General features: G+C 27.0%; 2 protein-coding genes across 8 annotated transcripts in view; both read right to left on the bottom strand.

Annotated features, from left to right (window-relative positions):
• Positions 1–17,001, bottom strand: part of LOC123272835 (espin) — a 37,786-nt gene that overhangs the window by 9,047 nt on the left and 11,738 nt on the right. The window contains exons 3-12 of one of the 5 annotated variants that reach the window (XM_044739838.1): positions 14,404–14,668; positions 12,789–12,972; positions 12,544–12,713; positions 12,357–12,423; positions 12,031–12,164; positions 10,819–11,104; positions 10,433–10,743; positions 10,043–10,218; positions 9,527–9,720; positions 9,062–9,334 (exon numbers count right to left, since the gene is read on the bottom strand). In XM_044739838.1, the coding sequence (XP_044595773.1) occupies positions 9,100–9,334; positions 9,527–9,720; positions 10,043–10,218; positions 10,433–10,743; positions 10,819–11,104; positions 12,031–12,164; positions 12,357–12,423; positions 12,544–12,713; positions 12,789–12,972; positions 14,404–14,668 (2,022 nt within the window). In that variant the 3' untranslated portion in view covers positions 9,062–9,099. Of the gene's footprint in view, positions 1–8,755; positions 9,335–9,522; positions 9,721–10,042; positions 10,219–10,432; positions 10,744–10,818; positions 11,105–12,030; positions 12,165–12,356; positions 12,424–12,543; positions 12,714–12,788; positions 12,973–13,454; positions 13,570–14,403; positions 14,669–17,001 lie in introns of those variants that run through there. The other 4 variants (XM_044739839.1, XM_044739837.1, XM_044739841.1 and 1 more) reach the window with 4 other exon arrangements.
• LOC123272836 (sialin) lies at positions 228–7,664 on the bottom strand. 3 transcript variants are annotated; one of them, XM_044739842.1, is made up of 8 exons: positions 7,262–7,664; positions 3,758–4,008; positions 3,424–3,675; positions 2,050–2,134; positions 1,579–1,796; positions 1,282–1,431; positions 1,079–1,211; positions 228–824 (listed from the first exon to the last, which is right to left on the bottom strand). In XM_044739842.1, exons 1-8 carry the CDS (start codon positions 7,284–7,286, stop codon positions 385–387), a joined length of 1,554 nt encoding a protein of 517 aa, XP_044595777.1. In that variant the 5' UTR covers positions 7,287–7,664; the 3' UTR covers positions 228–384. The 3 variants fall into 3 exon arrangements, with proteins under 3 accessions (XP_044595777.1, XP_044595778.1, XP_044595780.1); XM_044739843.1 differs by lacking the exon at positions 7,262–7,664 and having other exon boundaries at positions 3,424–3,572; positions 3,650–3,675; positions 3,758–3,912; XM_044739845.1 differs by lacking the exon at positions 7,262–7,664 and having other exon boundaries at positions 3,424–3,554; positions 3,650–3,675; positions 3,758–3,912.

The raw sequence follows: 17,001 nt of genomic DNA, 5'->3' as shown, positions 1-17,001 counted from the left end.
TTAGCGTTAATTTTTCACATTACGTAAAATTTTATTGACATAATAAAAATTTGCCTAAAATAAGTTAAACCTGTAATCTCATAGTTATTATTAGTATTATTATTTTCTTTGCATTAAATATAATATGAAGACAATAAAATTATATTGAATGTTAACAATCTATTAAATTTGTATTTTTATTCCCAATCAAAGAACAATGCAAATAAATTAAAAACATTAACACATTTTTTTTTTTTTTTTTTTAATTAAATTCATTTATTTATAATTCATTGTCATTTTTTACATAAATTTTAAATCATCAAATTATGATTACATGTGTATTTACATTTGTAAATGGAGAAAAAAAAAAATGATTTAAAAAAATGGCATTTCAGTCTCTGATAATCATTTGTCATTTAAAGATATAACTTCGTCGTTAGTTTTAGCATCATTGGTATCAAATTTTTTCACTGTTACACTACTACTATCAGGACTATTCCACTTTTGCAATTCACCCGTACCAAAAATAGCGAAAGTTATTGCACCAATAATATAAGTAACAGATAAAATCCAAAAAACAATAGACCATTGATGGTATGTTTGGTTTTGATAAGTCAATTTACCAACCATAAAGCTACTTAGATATCCACCAAGTGAACTGAGTGTGTTAGCTAATCCGAAAATAGTACCAGAGAAATTAGGAGCAATATCAAGTCCATTGCCAAGATACCCAGCGGTCACGGCACCGTTTATTGTTAATGCTATTGTAAATATTGCAACAGATATCACTCGATCACAGCCGAAATTAGCTTGAAGTATCATTAATAATCCTGGTACCAGTACAGCTGAAAATATAGTTAATAAGTAAATAAATAAATTGCTATGAATAATTCAATTAGTAACCCACATTTATTTTATATTGTAAATTGTCAATCCAACTCGGTAATAAATAGTTAAATAATTTATTCAACGCGTGAATCGAGAACAGTTTCTGATTATTTTAACTGAATAAATAAATTTTACTGGAGACATTTGAGTCACGTTGAGAGAATTAATCAATAAAACTAAGGACAAATGATTGTTCAATGAAATTACTTACCGAATGTTGTAAACGTTTTGCGGATGCTAGTGATTGAAAGTTTTTCTTTACGACGTAGATAGTCTGCTAGTGTCGATGTTGCCAGCGCAAACACATATTTTCCTATGTAAGGCAATGATGATAAAAGTCCATTCTGAGAATAAGAAAATAAATAATAATTATTTTTATTTTTTTTATTATTTCTTCTGATTATTAATACCTACCTTTTTAATATTAAAGTCTAAAATATATTTAAAATATGTTGGAAGCTGATTTACAACAGTAAAGTATCCAAAGACACTGCAACCATGAGTAATAATAATTGCCCAGACAGGGAGTGATGTGAAGATAGACCTCCAAGGAACAGCATGTACCTCAATAAAAATAATAAAATAATAACTTATCTTGTTAAATTATGCAATAAAGTCTGTAGTGCTTTATGAATCATTGATTAGTTACTTACACTGATGATCATCATTATCATTAACTTAAAGATAAATAAATAATAATGGTAAGTGTACCTTCTTTGAAGAGGTTGTACCAATGGATTCTTCAATAAATCTTCTCTCTTCATTACTAATTCTAGGATGTTTTGCTGGAGAATCATAGACAAGAGTAAACCAGGCGATGCTCCAGATTATGCTTATTCCACCGGTCAGATAGAAAACAGATTCCCAGCCAACAGATGCTATTAGAAAGCCACAAATTGGCATAGTAATTGCAGCACCAAGTGAGGAAGCTAAAAAATTATCAACAGAAAAAAAGAAAAAAATATGAATATTACTATTTAGTAAGTAGTGGTTCAATTGATCTATGTGGTACTTAAAAATATTACACCCATATTAAAATTCTATTTGATTGATCTAAATTACACTGATCTTGTGGCTCGTTATAGTATTTTCCACCAATCAGAGTGATGGGTCAACGATACAGTGTGTGAGTGTGATGGGCATTGATGACGGATAATTATTGTTCATTATCTTCCAACTAACCCATCATATTTGAGATGAACTTGCTTCGCTCTGATGGTGGAATCCAAAGGGATGTCATTGGGTGTATTGCTGGCCAAGTTGCACCCTAAAACAATTTTTTAGTTTTTAATTTTCCTTTTTATTCTTCAATGAAGTTGAGTGAGCCCATTGTCTTGATTATTTAAAAGCATTTGTAGTTTTTTTTTTTTTTTTTTATCATATGACACATCTTAATTACTCGTAAGTTTTTAGCTTAGATATGTTAAAATTATAAAGTTATAAAACTTGACGTTCTTTGAAGTAGAGTGAATAAATTATTTCAAAAAGTGGTATAAAATCGATTAATTCGTCTACCGTGCGTCATTAAACTAACAAAAACTATTTTTAGCTCGATGATTATCTATTTTGGTACATATACATATATATATATCGATCGTCTTGACACAAATAACAATTCCTAACATTTGATTATTTTTCTTATTAAAACTGTTAGCTGAAAAACTAAAAAATAAAAAAAAAATTCAAAGTTGATGATATTATTTGTTTTGAATAAATTATGGAATGGTCGCGTTGAAAAATTTGTAATTAAAAAAAGGAGCATTCAATATTTATGACGACTCATGAAAATATCAATCCCTAAATTTTATTGCTAAAGAATCACTCTTGCTCTATAACTAATCAATGTAATTATTAATAAATATTTTTTAGTTTAAAAAAAATTTCGTAACATTAAGACTTGATTCGATTTGTTTTCGAAAGTAATCTAGCGTTGATAAATGATTTTACTCTTACTAAATATAAACAAGATACTTAAATTAACCAACATCGACATTAAAAAAAAAAAAAAACGATAAATGCACAGTAAAAAATTTTCCATCATTTGAACATCTCAAATATTAAATGTAAAAATTTTTTTAAGCGTTTATCTTTTAATACATACTCAATTTGATATTACCTCCCCTAATTATTTTAATATTCAAATAATCTCACTATATTCTGATCTTTGTTAAAATAAAATGATCCTTTTTTTAAAAAAGACTTATAAATAAAATAACAGTAATTTATTAATAATATAAAATTACGCAACAAACTATAAATAGCTGAAATAAATTGCATTAGCGGTATTACATCCGGCGCCCTAATGATAAGATAAAATATACTATGAGTAGATGAATAAAAAAAATGATCTATAGCCATACATATCAAATAATATAGATGTTACCCCTTTTTTTACATCACATTAGATGCTTTTCTACCTAGTCTGCAGAAAGTTCTCAGATATTTTTTACAAAGCTCAGTTTCACCTTTATATATATATATATATATATGTGTATCTTTAATACATTAAAAATAAATGAAAAATACAAAAAAATTATTGCATAGTAATAATCATACCAACATAAAGCCCAAAATAACTCTAAGACCAGCAACAAATTGATACCCAAATGTTGCAGAAATTGGAGTAAGTAGAGTGACCAAACTTGAAATAAGCATTGAGTATCCAAAAACTCTTTTAGCACCAATAACTTCAGCCAGACGCCCTCCTGGTAATTCAGTACATATATATCCCCAAAAAAATGCACCCAAAATAAAATTCACTTGATATTCATCCCAAGCATACCTCGTTTGTGGTCTTTCATCGGGTACCTAATAGATTAATAAAATAATAAAATCATTTTAGTAAATATCAATTTTTTTAACTTTCAATGTAAAGAGTGAAATTTCTTACCCTCTCCGTTTCATCCGTCATATTATTTGTATTGTCTATATCTTCTCTAGTGTTAATTGTAGAATTATTAACGACCGTAGAAAGTAAAGCTCCCGAACACTCATGGTTAACAAAAGATGTATTGGAATGTGATGTGTTACTTGGAATTACCATTGCAACTATTGCAATCGTTAGATTTACTCTTAACATATAATTGAGCATAAACCCGAGTATCACCATTATGTTTAATACTTGCCGACATGTTAATCGATCTGAAAATAATTATTTACAACTATTTAATATAATTATTCATTTTTTTTTATTTTTTATATTTATCTAGTTGAATAGCGAGAGATATTATTATTCAGTTATTAACAAACTAACACATGAAAGTAAATTGTTTTACAAGTAAATCTAAATACCTGATTAGCATTCTTTTGCTAATTAAACGTTACTTTTAAATACTTTAGCGATGTAAAAATTCAATTAGTTAATGTAAATCATAGAAAATTATTTTTTGAGTACTCATAGGTTTATAAAAAATATTTTTATCGAATTATGCAAGTATTTAGTTTTGAAAGGTATAAATTCTTTACAAACAGGATCAAATATTTTTACTAACAAAAATATTAATTTTCTTCTGGTTATTAATGACGCAAAGTAAGTTAACGACAAATAGACACCATTAGAATGTCTCAAGTGTCTGTTGGATTAATGCCATTTATATTAATAGTTATAAAATATAAATTATTGAATTTAATTGACCGTTTAAAACATGATTATTAAATGTACATATATGAAAGTTATCTCTATAAATATATGTTAATACTCTCAATTATGGCTTATGAATGAAGTCTATTGAAATAAATATAAATAATCGCGAATAATTAAATGATAGTAAAAATAATTCACATTAAGTAGATAAATTAGGAGGATTATTATTATATTATAGAAAAAATATGAATAGCAATTTGACGTAATCTAAGATTGTTTACTCTACATAAACCACTAATATTTAAATTTCGTTTTCTATAAATAGATGCACTGGCAAAGTCATGTAACATATTTAGGGCAGTTTTATTTCTGATTAAATCTGTTGATGAGAATTTACTATTACTCCCAACCGGATGAAGAAACTAACAGGAAGTTGTACCAATTATTCTATTAGTTTTTTTTTTTTTTTTTTTTCCTTAATCAATGCACTTATCTGCTGCGTAAATTCTGTAGATTTTACGGATTGATTTATTTTAAATTAAAATCACATGGAGAATAATATGTATTTAGACAAATAAATATTTATTTGAAATTCTAAATATTGTTTAATAAACAAAAAAATGTAGAATGATTATTTTTTAATTGTTCTAAACTTTGAATTTGAATAAATAATAATTTTTACTTGAATAATCTTAATTTTTCTTTTGTTGCATCGTTTAAACTTTAGAAGAAAAAAATATTTTTAGTAAAAATGTAAAAATGATGTATTGTATCGTAAATAATGCTTCATACAGTCGAGTGAGACGATGTCACGGACTCACATTAAATATGAAAAAAAAGGATCAATAAGATCCCTATTCCAAGAAGTGCGTCGAAATTTTGGCGACCCAGATTCTGTGCAGTGAAACTGATGAAAGGGATACCAAGGTTATATCGTCAACTTCTGAAGGGTATTGTACGATGTATGTATAATATAATAATGCAAATGGCCTGAGTGAAGGACTTTTGCCAGTCTACCTGATAGGGTCAAACCAGCTTTGACTTGATTTATAATGTCTTATAAATAAGCTTACAAGTTATTGTGAAAAAACTACAATAGTTGGAAAAAAAATTATTCTGCACATTAATGTTTCTTCTTCTTCTTTCTCAATGGCATAAAATATTTCATCTCATTTATTTTATCCCCCCCGAAGATTAGTGTTATCCTTTTTTCGAATAAATAAAAAAATTTGTGCTTATTTTTTAAAAAAAATTAGAAATATTTTATACTTACAAGGTCATAAATTTGATGAATGAATTTATTCAAAATAATACTAATGGTAATTTAACAAATAAATATTATTATTGTTATTTAATATGCCTTTCACACCCATACTGAAAAAAAAAGTATGTGGCGTATATATTTTATATGTGCGACATATATGTATTTTTGTCAGCATATATGCGCATATATATTTTTTCACTGTGGACAATGAATTAAATCATTCCGACATAAATTTTATAACATATTTCTTTAAGAATTTTTTTACAAGCAATAAATTTAATTATTGTTTATTTTCATGGTCACCATGTTTTTTTAATAACCCATAAAAATATCTGCTACCAAATAACTCTCCATTTATATGTTTAAACTGATTTTAAATTTGTTAACTCGCTTTACAATGAATAATTTGCAATTTTGTGTTTATATTGATTTATAATTAGTAAAAATTAAATGTAATATTTGTAAAAAATTCTTTTTTTTTTTTTTTAATTAATAAGAAAATTAAATAATCATAGAGATTAATATCTGAAAAAATTCTTAAACTTTATGATTAAATTTATATTTACTATCAATAAAACATTTTATAGAATGAATAGTATATGAGAAACAAATTATCGTGTATTATTGTCGTGACGATAATTATAATTGCCCATTCAATGACAAAATTATACATGTGTACATTTTTTTCCCCTCTAAAAAAAGTTGTTACAACAAAAAATAAGTTAATATCGAGTCAGAAATCATTAATGATAAGAAAAAAAACATCGATACTCATTGGATAATAATTACCTTAGGTAAAATATTTAGAATATTTAGAATATTTATAAAATGTTATATTTTGTTCACGCGCTTAAAATAACCAACCGATTATTAGAACGACAAAAAATTCTTAACTTAAATTAGTTCTCCGTAAAACTCTAAATAAATATTTAAAGATAGAAGAGTATTTTTTGCTGAATATAAAGACAAAATTGATGATTGCTTTTTAATTGCTTAGTAATAATAGCTATTAATCAGAATAATTACACGGGCATTTTTATCTTGACAATTTCAAACCAATTGTCCCGCAAAGTCACTTGGAACAATTATTATTGTTGTCAGATACGGATCAATTATTCAATAAGAACAAAGAATGGTTATTAAATAATTTTGTTAATATTTAATGTTTACTATTGAGACCTTCGAAGATACCTTTGATAATTAACAATAGTCGACCTTCAAATGAATTATAATATTATCGGTATTCTGCTGAAATATTAGTTAATATTTGCAAAGAAGACTAATAAGTGTAAACATAAAACACAACAGCTAAAAGTGCTAGAAAGAATTTTTTTTTTTTTTTTTAAATGGTTAATGCAAAATTCTTACAAGAATTCAAATTACTAAACACGGAACTACGATTACTGACTTTGAAGTTACCACTGTTCTGTGTCAACGAACTATATATGTATATACGGTTTATTTTTTGCTAAGCATTTAATTATCTATAGACACTAACAGAGTAACAATTAAAAAAAAGCTTATTGGTAAAAAAAAAAATTTCTTACCTGTTATACTACGAAGAGATGCCATTACGAATAATTAAAAAATAAAACTTAAATTGTAAAAATAAATAAAAATACACAATATAAATTTTTTTAACAAACACTTTTTCTAATACTTTATATTAAATATTAATTTAAAAGAAAAACTACCACTAAAAAAAATTCCGAATAACTTGAAGAAGATAAAAAGACGGAAATGAAAGAATAAAAAATTTTTCTATTAAAATTAATAAAATGAAAATAGCCGAGAGTTCTATCTGGTGATAATGCTCTCGAAATCATCCGCAATAGCACAATCACGCGAATAGGATATAATAAATGTGCCAACTTTTACACAAGTATTATATTAACAGTACGAGAGTCAACTACTAAATAAACTGCGAGCCGGCTGCTAGCGTGTTTTGTACTGAGCCCAAGTTCTTATATATCAAGTAACTAAGAGAGGTATATGTATACATATAAATATATAAGGAGAAATGTCGGCGTACAACAGCCAGTGTTGTATTATATTGAGAGAAGAGAAGACTCTGATGTGATTATTTTACACACTACTTAAATGTATATTACAAAAAAAAAAAAAATTTAATATATATATATAATTCAATTTAATAAAGATAGCAATAATTAAAACGTTAGAAACATTAATCATAATTTATAATCTGATGAACGGACACTAATGTATTAATACATAATTATTTTTTAGAATTTTATTTAAGAAAAACCTTTCTTTTTAATACAAATGATATAATTTAACACTGAGAAATAAATTCTGCGCTGACCTATAAATTAATTTAACTTTCTAATGGTAATTAGAGTGAACGAGTCTTAGAGTTCGAATTAAAGTTAATTTAGATATATTATTTTTATTAATTTTTTTTTTTTTTCTTTAATTTAGAATATTTGCAATACATAAAATAATTACTTGATGTATTACATACAATTACATTTGATTATGTATGATTTTATTTAATTGATCTGATGTACGTAATCTATTATTTTATTGTGTATTACTAATAACATATATGCATGTGAAATGATATTTTAAAAGTTTTTTATGACATAATTATCCATGTAAAAATTATACAGCCAAGCCTTTTCAGAAAAATATTTCATTACAATTATTTCAATAAATTTTCTTACAAATTAATACGAAAATTTTCCTTTTTATTCATTAAAATTTATTATTTCAAATTATCATATTTTTTAATGATTATAAAAAATAGTTTAGTGTTAGTCGAAAACTATTAAATACGACGGAAATTTAATAGATCATGTTTACTTAGTAATCTTATTATTAAAACTAGAATAATGTTTTATTTATATAAGATTCTTAGGCTATTAATAACTTATTGAGGGTGAAGGTTAAAAGTATATAAACATTTAAACAAAAATTTATGTACATTGACGGATCATTTTACATTATGAGTATAATAGTATTTATATATATTTAAAATCTCTATTATAAAGATAATAAAACTACGTGTGATATATATTTAAATATTATATCACGCGATCAATCAATTGAAACGTTGAAAAAAAAATTTATTGGCAAATATACTTTTCATGACATCAAATTCAAATATAAATGGAATAATTGCTTAATAAAATTACGCGTAAATATATTTTACCGTGAAAACAATAATATTTATAATTTATATAATATAAAAACATGTGACACATTTATTTACACGTTTAGCTTAATAACAATTTATCTCAAGTTTATTTTGTTTTGAGCAGCATTTTCCCCTTCAGTTCGAGTTTTTTTCTGTTTTATATAGTTTGTTGATGAACGAACATCCAGAGATAATAATAATTAGACGTATTTTATCGTCAATTGTTAATCAGTCGAGAATATTTAATTTACTATTTGTCTTTCTCAATTGCGCTCTCCATGGAATTATAGGAGCATCATCGTCTGAATCATCTTGTCTTGTAACTATTTTTTTTTCTTCAGTCTCAGTTGCTTTTTCTACACGGTTTATTGGGATGGTTATTTCCTTTTTTTGTAGTGGAATAACATCAATTTTAACTGGCGGTGGTGCTACAATCGTTGGTACTGGATTAATTGGATTTGGTCTAGAAATAGTATAAATTGTTAGATTAATTCAACTAAAAAAAAGAACACAATTTTTTTTTTAAAAAACTAACAATATTATTAAATGAGAATAATGTTTTTAATTGAGCTTGCTTTTCTAATATTGGGAGTATAATAATAAAAATTACGAAATTGTCTTAAACATTTAAAAATTTTTTTAATAAAAAACTTACTTTTTATCATCACTGGAATCTTTTTTAGCTAAAAGCTGTCTTTTCCATGGTGGAATAGCTTTTTGTCTTTTTTCCTCATTTTCACGTGCTATTTGTTCCTCCAATTCTTTTTTGGCTCGTTCCGCAGCTTTTCTCGCTAACATTTGACGCTTCCATATCGGTATCAAGTTCCCAGAACTATCTCTTTCAGGAATCTAAGAAAAAAAGGGGCCAACAATGAAACAATAGTAAAAAAAAAGTTAGAGGAGATCAAATAGAACGGCAACCTTAAAAAATCAATATTTATGTTATTAACTGACCCTATTCTCATAGTTTTATATTTATTTTATTCAATATTTCATGATAGTGCGTAGTATTTTTTTTTCTTTATATATTCTCATAACTCTATAACTTAATCAAATATTGAAAATAGAGTCCATAAATTTAGAGTATAAGCATTTAATAAATATCAATTATAAAAGTTTCCAGTTCTAATTTCAACCGTTTTTTACATATTTATTATTAAGTATTTTTTACCTGATCTACGAAACTTGATACACTCAAAGATTTACTAATTTCCATAATAAGATTCTGCTCTTGTGTTTTTTCAACCTTTGCCATTTCAACTTTAAACTTCTTAATTCCTGGTATGTCCTTGGCTTTCTTCAGCTCAGCAATAAGATCCGTTTTTTGTACAAAAAATGCTTCCGACACTAAAATCAATAAAAATTTTATTTAAAAAATATCCAAATTATTTGTTTACATCACCAAAACTTTCTTAGTACAACTAGCACAAGTTTTTTTTTTTTAAAATAATATTAACCAATCACGAAAACAAATCTTTGAACTAAACTTCATTATAACAACACTTATGATTTAGAATTGAAATAAAAAATTAAACAAAACATTTAAGTGAATTAAAAATACCATTGGTCATAGAAACACTTCGAGGTGGAGGAGTGGAGAAGTTTTTAGTGGCATTCATTTTAATATTAGTACGTCGTAATTGAACACTGGTAAGATCCTGGATGCTAATAGTAGCCAGCGGTTGATGAGTTTTTGGCGTTTCAGATTCCTGCGTCGAAGTTGTCGGCGTGTTAACTGAATGGCCAGGACCCTTGGTGACAATTGGAGGTGGCAAAGGAGGAGGAGGTGGTCCAGGGGATGTTTTTTCTTCCTGACACTTATCCACCTCCTCCACTTCAACTCTTCCTTGTATATCCAAATTATCCACCGACCTGTATCACAAAAAGATAAAAAAATTAATCAATTAATAAAAAAAAAAAAAAAAAAATTGTTTATATATTACTGACCTGGCTTTGGATAGAGTATTTTTATTGGATGTCTTGCAGATACTCCTTAAGTATTCCGAGGGCTTAAGAAGAGTATCCGAGTCAGCGGCATTGGCAAATTTTGGTGGAATAAATGGCAGCACCATGTGCTTATGAACCAGGTGTGATACCTGGTTCGGTTTAGTATCTTCCGAATCGTTTGAAGATGGTGATCTGGAGGACTGTGGGCTGAGAGTAATTGCAGGAGGAATTTCCGTTTGCGGCGGCTGTGGTTGCTCGGAGGAAGATGTGTCGGACTTGTTGGTTGCTGTTCCGCAACACATAAGAATAAAATTATAAAAAATTCACAAGATGCTACTGTGGAAGGGATATATCAAGAGGAATCATGTTCTCAAGTTATTGGAGTCGTAAGTGTGGTATGGTCATTATATTTATTATTATTATTATTATTATAATGGGTATACATATAAGCGGTTTGGGCCGTAAGTGAAATCTAGGTAAGTATATTATATGCCCGCGTAAGCACCATGGTCTAGTAATAGTTGCGTCCATAATCGCGCTAACTGGCTAATTAAAAGATTGAACTAAAAACTTTATGCCTCGTAAGCTTAATTGGAACGACTGAGTTACAATAAATCTATTTTATGTAATCAATTTATTATATTATTTTACTTCATTGTTTTAGTTATCATTTACTTTGCCAAGTTTTACTGTTAAGTACACATGATGATTATTATCAATTAAAAAATTCATATAATTTATAATGTGATCTTGTATTTTTAATAATTCCTTCGACAGAAATGACTTATGGGTATGTAATTAGGATTAAATATTAAATATTTGCAGTGGAATATTGAAGAAAAAGGTTTTGTGGTATGTAACAGAAAATTATAGTGTAAATTTTAATCCACTGCTGCTAGAAAATCTGGACCATAACTAATTATTATTCTTTTGTTTTTAAATATAGCTTAATTACTAGTGTAGACAAAATACACCTGTGAATATAATTTTTGTAAAAAAATAAATTTTAATAAAAGTTAGTTTTGAAAGAAACAAAAATTTTTGTTTTTGAATAATATGACCGAAGCTTATTTGAAAGAAAAAGAAAAAAAAAAAAAAAAAAAAACTGTAGCTGCAACAGAACTAAATCTGCTGTCATAATTATGAGGAATTTTTAAATAATTAAAAAAAATTTACATTACAATAGACAATATATCTTTTTTTTTTATTTACCTGATGAATTATCACATTCATCTTTGATTTCCTTGAAATTTTTATCAACCGAGTCGGGAATTTTTGGACACGGAGGTATTTCTTCGTTGTCCGGTGGTGGCGGTGGCGGCGGAGGTGGTGGAGGTTTTACAATACTGTAAAAATATAATTTATAAATACATAATTACGTACGACGTATTTTGTCTGTCATAAAAGCAAATCGGTATAAAATTATCAAGTGAAATCGGCCGGAAAATATGAATTTAGGTTTTAGATAAAAATATAAACTTTCATTCGATACCGATTTTTTGCACTAAATCAGTTTCCGTTTAATAAAGTCTAGTTACCTATTAAGATTATCGATTTGTGGTTTTGAGTTCTTTTCAACTTCCACGGGTGTAACAATTTTCCTCTCTAAAATCAACAAAAAATTTAAAATTACAATCCAGTTAATTTATAACAGTAAAATTAATAACAGACGTTAATGATTTTTTTAACAAATAATATTATAAAAATTATTTCTTCTTTTAGTACCTGGTAGATCCGGAGGCTTAGGAGTTTTATCAATGCGTTCGTTGCTACTTTTTCGTGATAATGAAGGGGTTGATGTTGTCGATGAGTAACAAGGTATTTCACTGCTTAAGTGGGAAGACTCACTTGCACTGCTGGATCTGCTAAATCTTCTCACAGTTAGTTTTGACCGGCTGCATTGAAAATTTAATTATTAATTATCAATATCGATATTAATATAAAAAAATTATAAAAACAAAAATAATTGCCTGCTTTCAGATGCATCATCGTTAAATTTTTTGTGACCCACTGACTTAACGCTCTCCGTCTCATCCGGTCTGATACAGATCTGTTCGTAAGCATGCTCCGTGTCCTTGATTATATCCGATTTAATTGAGTTACCATTGCTTATTGGCTTGTAACTTCCGTTATTAATGTGAACATCCACTTTCACTGAAATCATTTAATCAACCGTTTATATTATTTTAAAAATTTTTAATTATTATAGATGATAATAGGGAAGATTCGTGGAAAAAATTACAGTCACTGGTCTGTTGAAAAAATTTTTTTGTTTAAGAAAAAAATTAACATGTGGTCCGAGTAATTTGTATTTAAAAAAAATTAAAATAATTTATTCCTTGAAAATTTATCAAGTCATGCTCTTTTTCTTATGCTTGTGTGCGTTTTATAACGGCGTAACGGGTTTGTAACGAGGAAGACCGAGAAAAGTAAGATGAAGAAGAGGAACAAAATCTTGCAATGCTTAACAATCTTTAACCCGATTCCCGTGAACTCAAGTGTAACCAACTAACCACGCTGGTATATTCTTAATAATATGTATGTATATATTTAGTTCCTTGGACAAATCAACTAACGTAAAATAAATTATTTATTTATCATCTGTTTGATATGCACTGAGTATACAATAAACATACCGAGATGTCGATCCATAAATCTTGTTTTTATTACTTTTTATGATTTCGGCTATTTTAATTATTTTTATATAAAAAATAAAAAGCTAATAACTAACGTTTGAAGATTCAGTTAATGAGTGACACAATGCAACTTGAGGGAATTAATCCGGGTCGAGTTTGGTGGGGCTAAATCTTGCAATCTTTTTTGATTAGATATATTACATGGATAAACGTGTAATTCTACAAATCCATGAGTTTTAGATAAACATGATAAAAGTAAAAAGCTTATGTATTACTTCATTGTGTGTGTCTAGTTGTTTTTTTATACGTAGTAATTTTTTTTTTCTTCAGTTTAGTGGATTTTAGTTTGTTGATTGATAATTGTTTTTTCGTAATTTACTTGATAATTCCATTGATAAAAGTTTTATCTTAAAAGAAGAATTGTTTTTTTTTTTTTTTAAGTTAATTAAAAATGTCATAAGTTAGTGGTAATTTTTAAATGAATCAATTTTTTTTTTTTTTTTATATAGATTAACGAACAAAATTATGTTGTATAATCAAGCAGGTGAGAACAAGGAGAAAGCAAATGAAAAGATAATTGTAAGTTATTTTTAATCGATTTGTATTATAGCTCCATTAGTGACTCTATTTAAATGAAAAGTATTAATATAAAATAAAGTATATTCATATTGATATTATAAACTCTCACTAATTTGATAAAGTGATTATAAATATGAGAGAGCTGCGTCTAATGTTAAATTATAGGCATGGGAGCTTAGCAGCATAATCGATCGATTCAGCAAACAAGAATGATTAGCAATGATAGAATTGAGGCCGTGATCAACCAGAAAATTTTCTTAGTCATCAGAGAAGTAAGATGAAAAATTAGCGTTGGATAAAGATAGATAGAGACTAAGCCAAACGGATGATCAGAATGATGTTGTATTTATCTAGGACGTGCCACACTTACCAGTTAAAGTCTCATCCTTTTTCTCGATATCGATTTGCTCGTCGTTTATAGTTTTATCGACGTTATCACAAAACAGCCGAGTTATTCTTGTGTAGACGAGGTCGTTCGGACTGTGAAGGTAGAATGATTCATTGTCTTTTGTTTTTTGATGTTCGGATATAAATGGGCTCATTGGATTTATGTAAATTCCATCCCGGGGTCGAGTACCAGGTGGATGAAGAAAAAATGGCTCGTGAAACATTTCAGAACAGCTTCGTAAAGAACTCTAAAAAAAATAATTATTTTTATTTATTTATTACTTTTTATTAAGTTTTTGTTATTTTATTATCAATTATCATATAAATATACTTTTTTTAAATAAATTAATTCTGTAATATTTTACGTCAATAATTATAAATTGAAATACACAGTATAATACACATATATATGAGTGTAATGTCAACGATGTTGTTTATATCACAGATTTTATTATTATGCAATTTTTTTTTTTTTTTTTTTTTTTTTATAAGTAAATAAAAATTTAATGAATCATAGAATAACAATGTTGAAAGTTGTAATGATAAATGGAATTTGTAACAACAGTTTACTAGTAATGCTAAGTGTTGAAATATGAATTTTAAAGTTTTTATTTGAAAAAAATTGTAAGAATTTTTAAATACTCAATCAAGATTTTTATTCAAAAAGATAATCAATTTTCAACGGTTAATTTGATTTGTTTCCGTGACGTTGATAATATTGTTTTCAAGGATTAAGCGAATTTTTTGATCTCTTGTGTAAGACATAATTTACCATAAAACAAAAATTGTTAATTAAAAAAAAAAACCGTGTTAAAGAAAAATAAATCATATAGTGATCATATAGATTATTGTTTTAACCATGATAAGTACGCTATTATTAAAAATGATGGCTTATAGAGATAAATAATTCAATAAATTGTGCGATTAATCTTGTTTACATTTTATTCGAGTTGCAAAGAAGCATAAATGTGATGAGAATCGCACCGTGCGGCAAAAGAAAAAGTGCGTTGGTAATTTCTCTAAAAACCTATTTTATTATCACAATAATGTTTTTTTTTTTCAAGTAAATTTATTTTATCTTACTTGCAAAAACATATAAATTTATACTTTTGCATGTTAGCAAACCGTAACTTGTACATAATCAAATAATCATAATAAGTTTTAATTAAAGTCTTTCTAGTAGAATACTCTTTATAATTATTTTTCATGGGTACGCTCTTATATTATTTTTAAAGAAACATCAAGATTTACAGAATTATTTTTTATTTCGTTTTACAGTTATCTATTTTCTATTTATATAAATGTTCATCACTCTTATCGTAATATATAAAAGAAAGTGAATTGTTTAATTCACAATGTTCATCAAATGAAATAAATCTGCAAATATAAATTTCCTCACATTCAATCTACTCAATTTTAAGTCATAAATATATAATAAGTCACAAAATTTATTTTTCATTGTCATCTTTTTTGTTTATCTTTATATTAATTAAGGATTAATGATTTATATCATATTCTGTAAAATATTAAAAAGTTTCGTTTGTGTTCTCATGAATATTTACAGATTTGTTTGAATGAATTATATAAAAATGTAATAAAAATTTATCTTTAGTTACTAAGAACAATTTTTTCAATAAGATCTTCGCTCGGGTAATCAGCTATAACAAAATATGTTACATTTTTCGGATTTCGAAAGTAATTATACATTCGGTCATTCATCCCTGGACCTAAAGAAGGATTAGTCAAGTTTAAAGGGTTCGGCCTGAAACTTATAGCTAAGCTTTCTGGAGTCTCATAACCAAAACCATTGCCCGATAAATAATTGGTGAAACAATAATATTCTGTTCTTGGTTTGAACATTGAATCTTGAAGGGCTTTAATATCAGTCCATTTATTGTTTCTGAGATAATTGGAGGACATTTCCCAGTTGTTTTGTTCCTTACAGAATCGGTATGTTGTACAATTATAGAAACAGAGCTGACCTGAGGACAATAAAATTTTTCCACGATACTGTCCGAGAGTGTGGTAGTATGACCAATGTTCAACAAATAAATTAGGATGCTCTTTTATGTATTTATCTCTTAAAATCTCGCACTCTGTCATGTTTGTGTTATAAGATTTGTATTCCCTTTGTATGAACATTATTACAAGTTCTTTTGGATGATTTTTCAAAAAATTCTTTATGTCGTCCAATAGATTACCAAAAGACATACCCAAATACACAAAACCATGATTCATCATGAATTCATTGTCATATAGACGTACTCGCATATCCAATACGCGTACGCCAGCGTCTAATTGTTCAGCAACTGTCATCCATTGTGTTCGGGCGCGTTTGAATCCCACTGCCGATGTCGCTGAATCGTGAGTACCAATAAAAGCCAGTGTACTTAATTTTCTTGAATCCGGCAAATTTGTTAAATAATAATGACGACGTGTAGGAGCATGAGAAGGAGGACACCCCATCATCAGAGGGCATAATGCTTTTAAAATGATTATTATTAATAACAATAAAGCTCCAAATCTTTGTTCCATTTGCGATTGATCTGCTAATAAATTATGTTTAATTTTTACTACGTGG

Source organism: Cotesia glomerata, linkage group LG10 (genome assembly GCF_020080835.1).
Source record: "Cotesia glomerata isolate CgM1 linkage group LG10, MPM_Cglom_v2.3, whole genome shotgun sequence".
Classification (NCBI taxonomy): Eukaryota; Metazoa; Arthropoda; class Insecta; order Hymenoptera; family Braconidae; genus Cotesia; species Cotesia glomerata.
This window is presented reverse-complemented; position numbering and strand designations above follow the sequence as displayed.

What these genes read in the sequence shown, in the direction of transcription:
- LOC123272836 (XM_044739842.1), bottom strand. Translation starts at nt 7,286, where the DNA reads ATGGCATCTCTTCGTAGTATAACAG. An exon ending in GTTCATCTCAAATATGATGG is followed by an intron (nt 1,797 to 2,049) that starts GTTAGTTGGAAG and finishes ATAATTTTTTAG; the next exon opens with CTTCCTCACTTGGTGCTGCA. An exon ending in TAGACTTTAATATTAAAAAG is followed by an intron (nt 1,212 to 1,281) that starts GTAGGTATTAAT and finishes TCTTATTCTCAG; the next exon opens with AATGGACTTTTATCATCATT.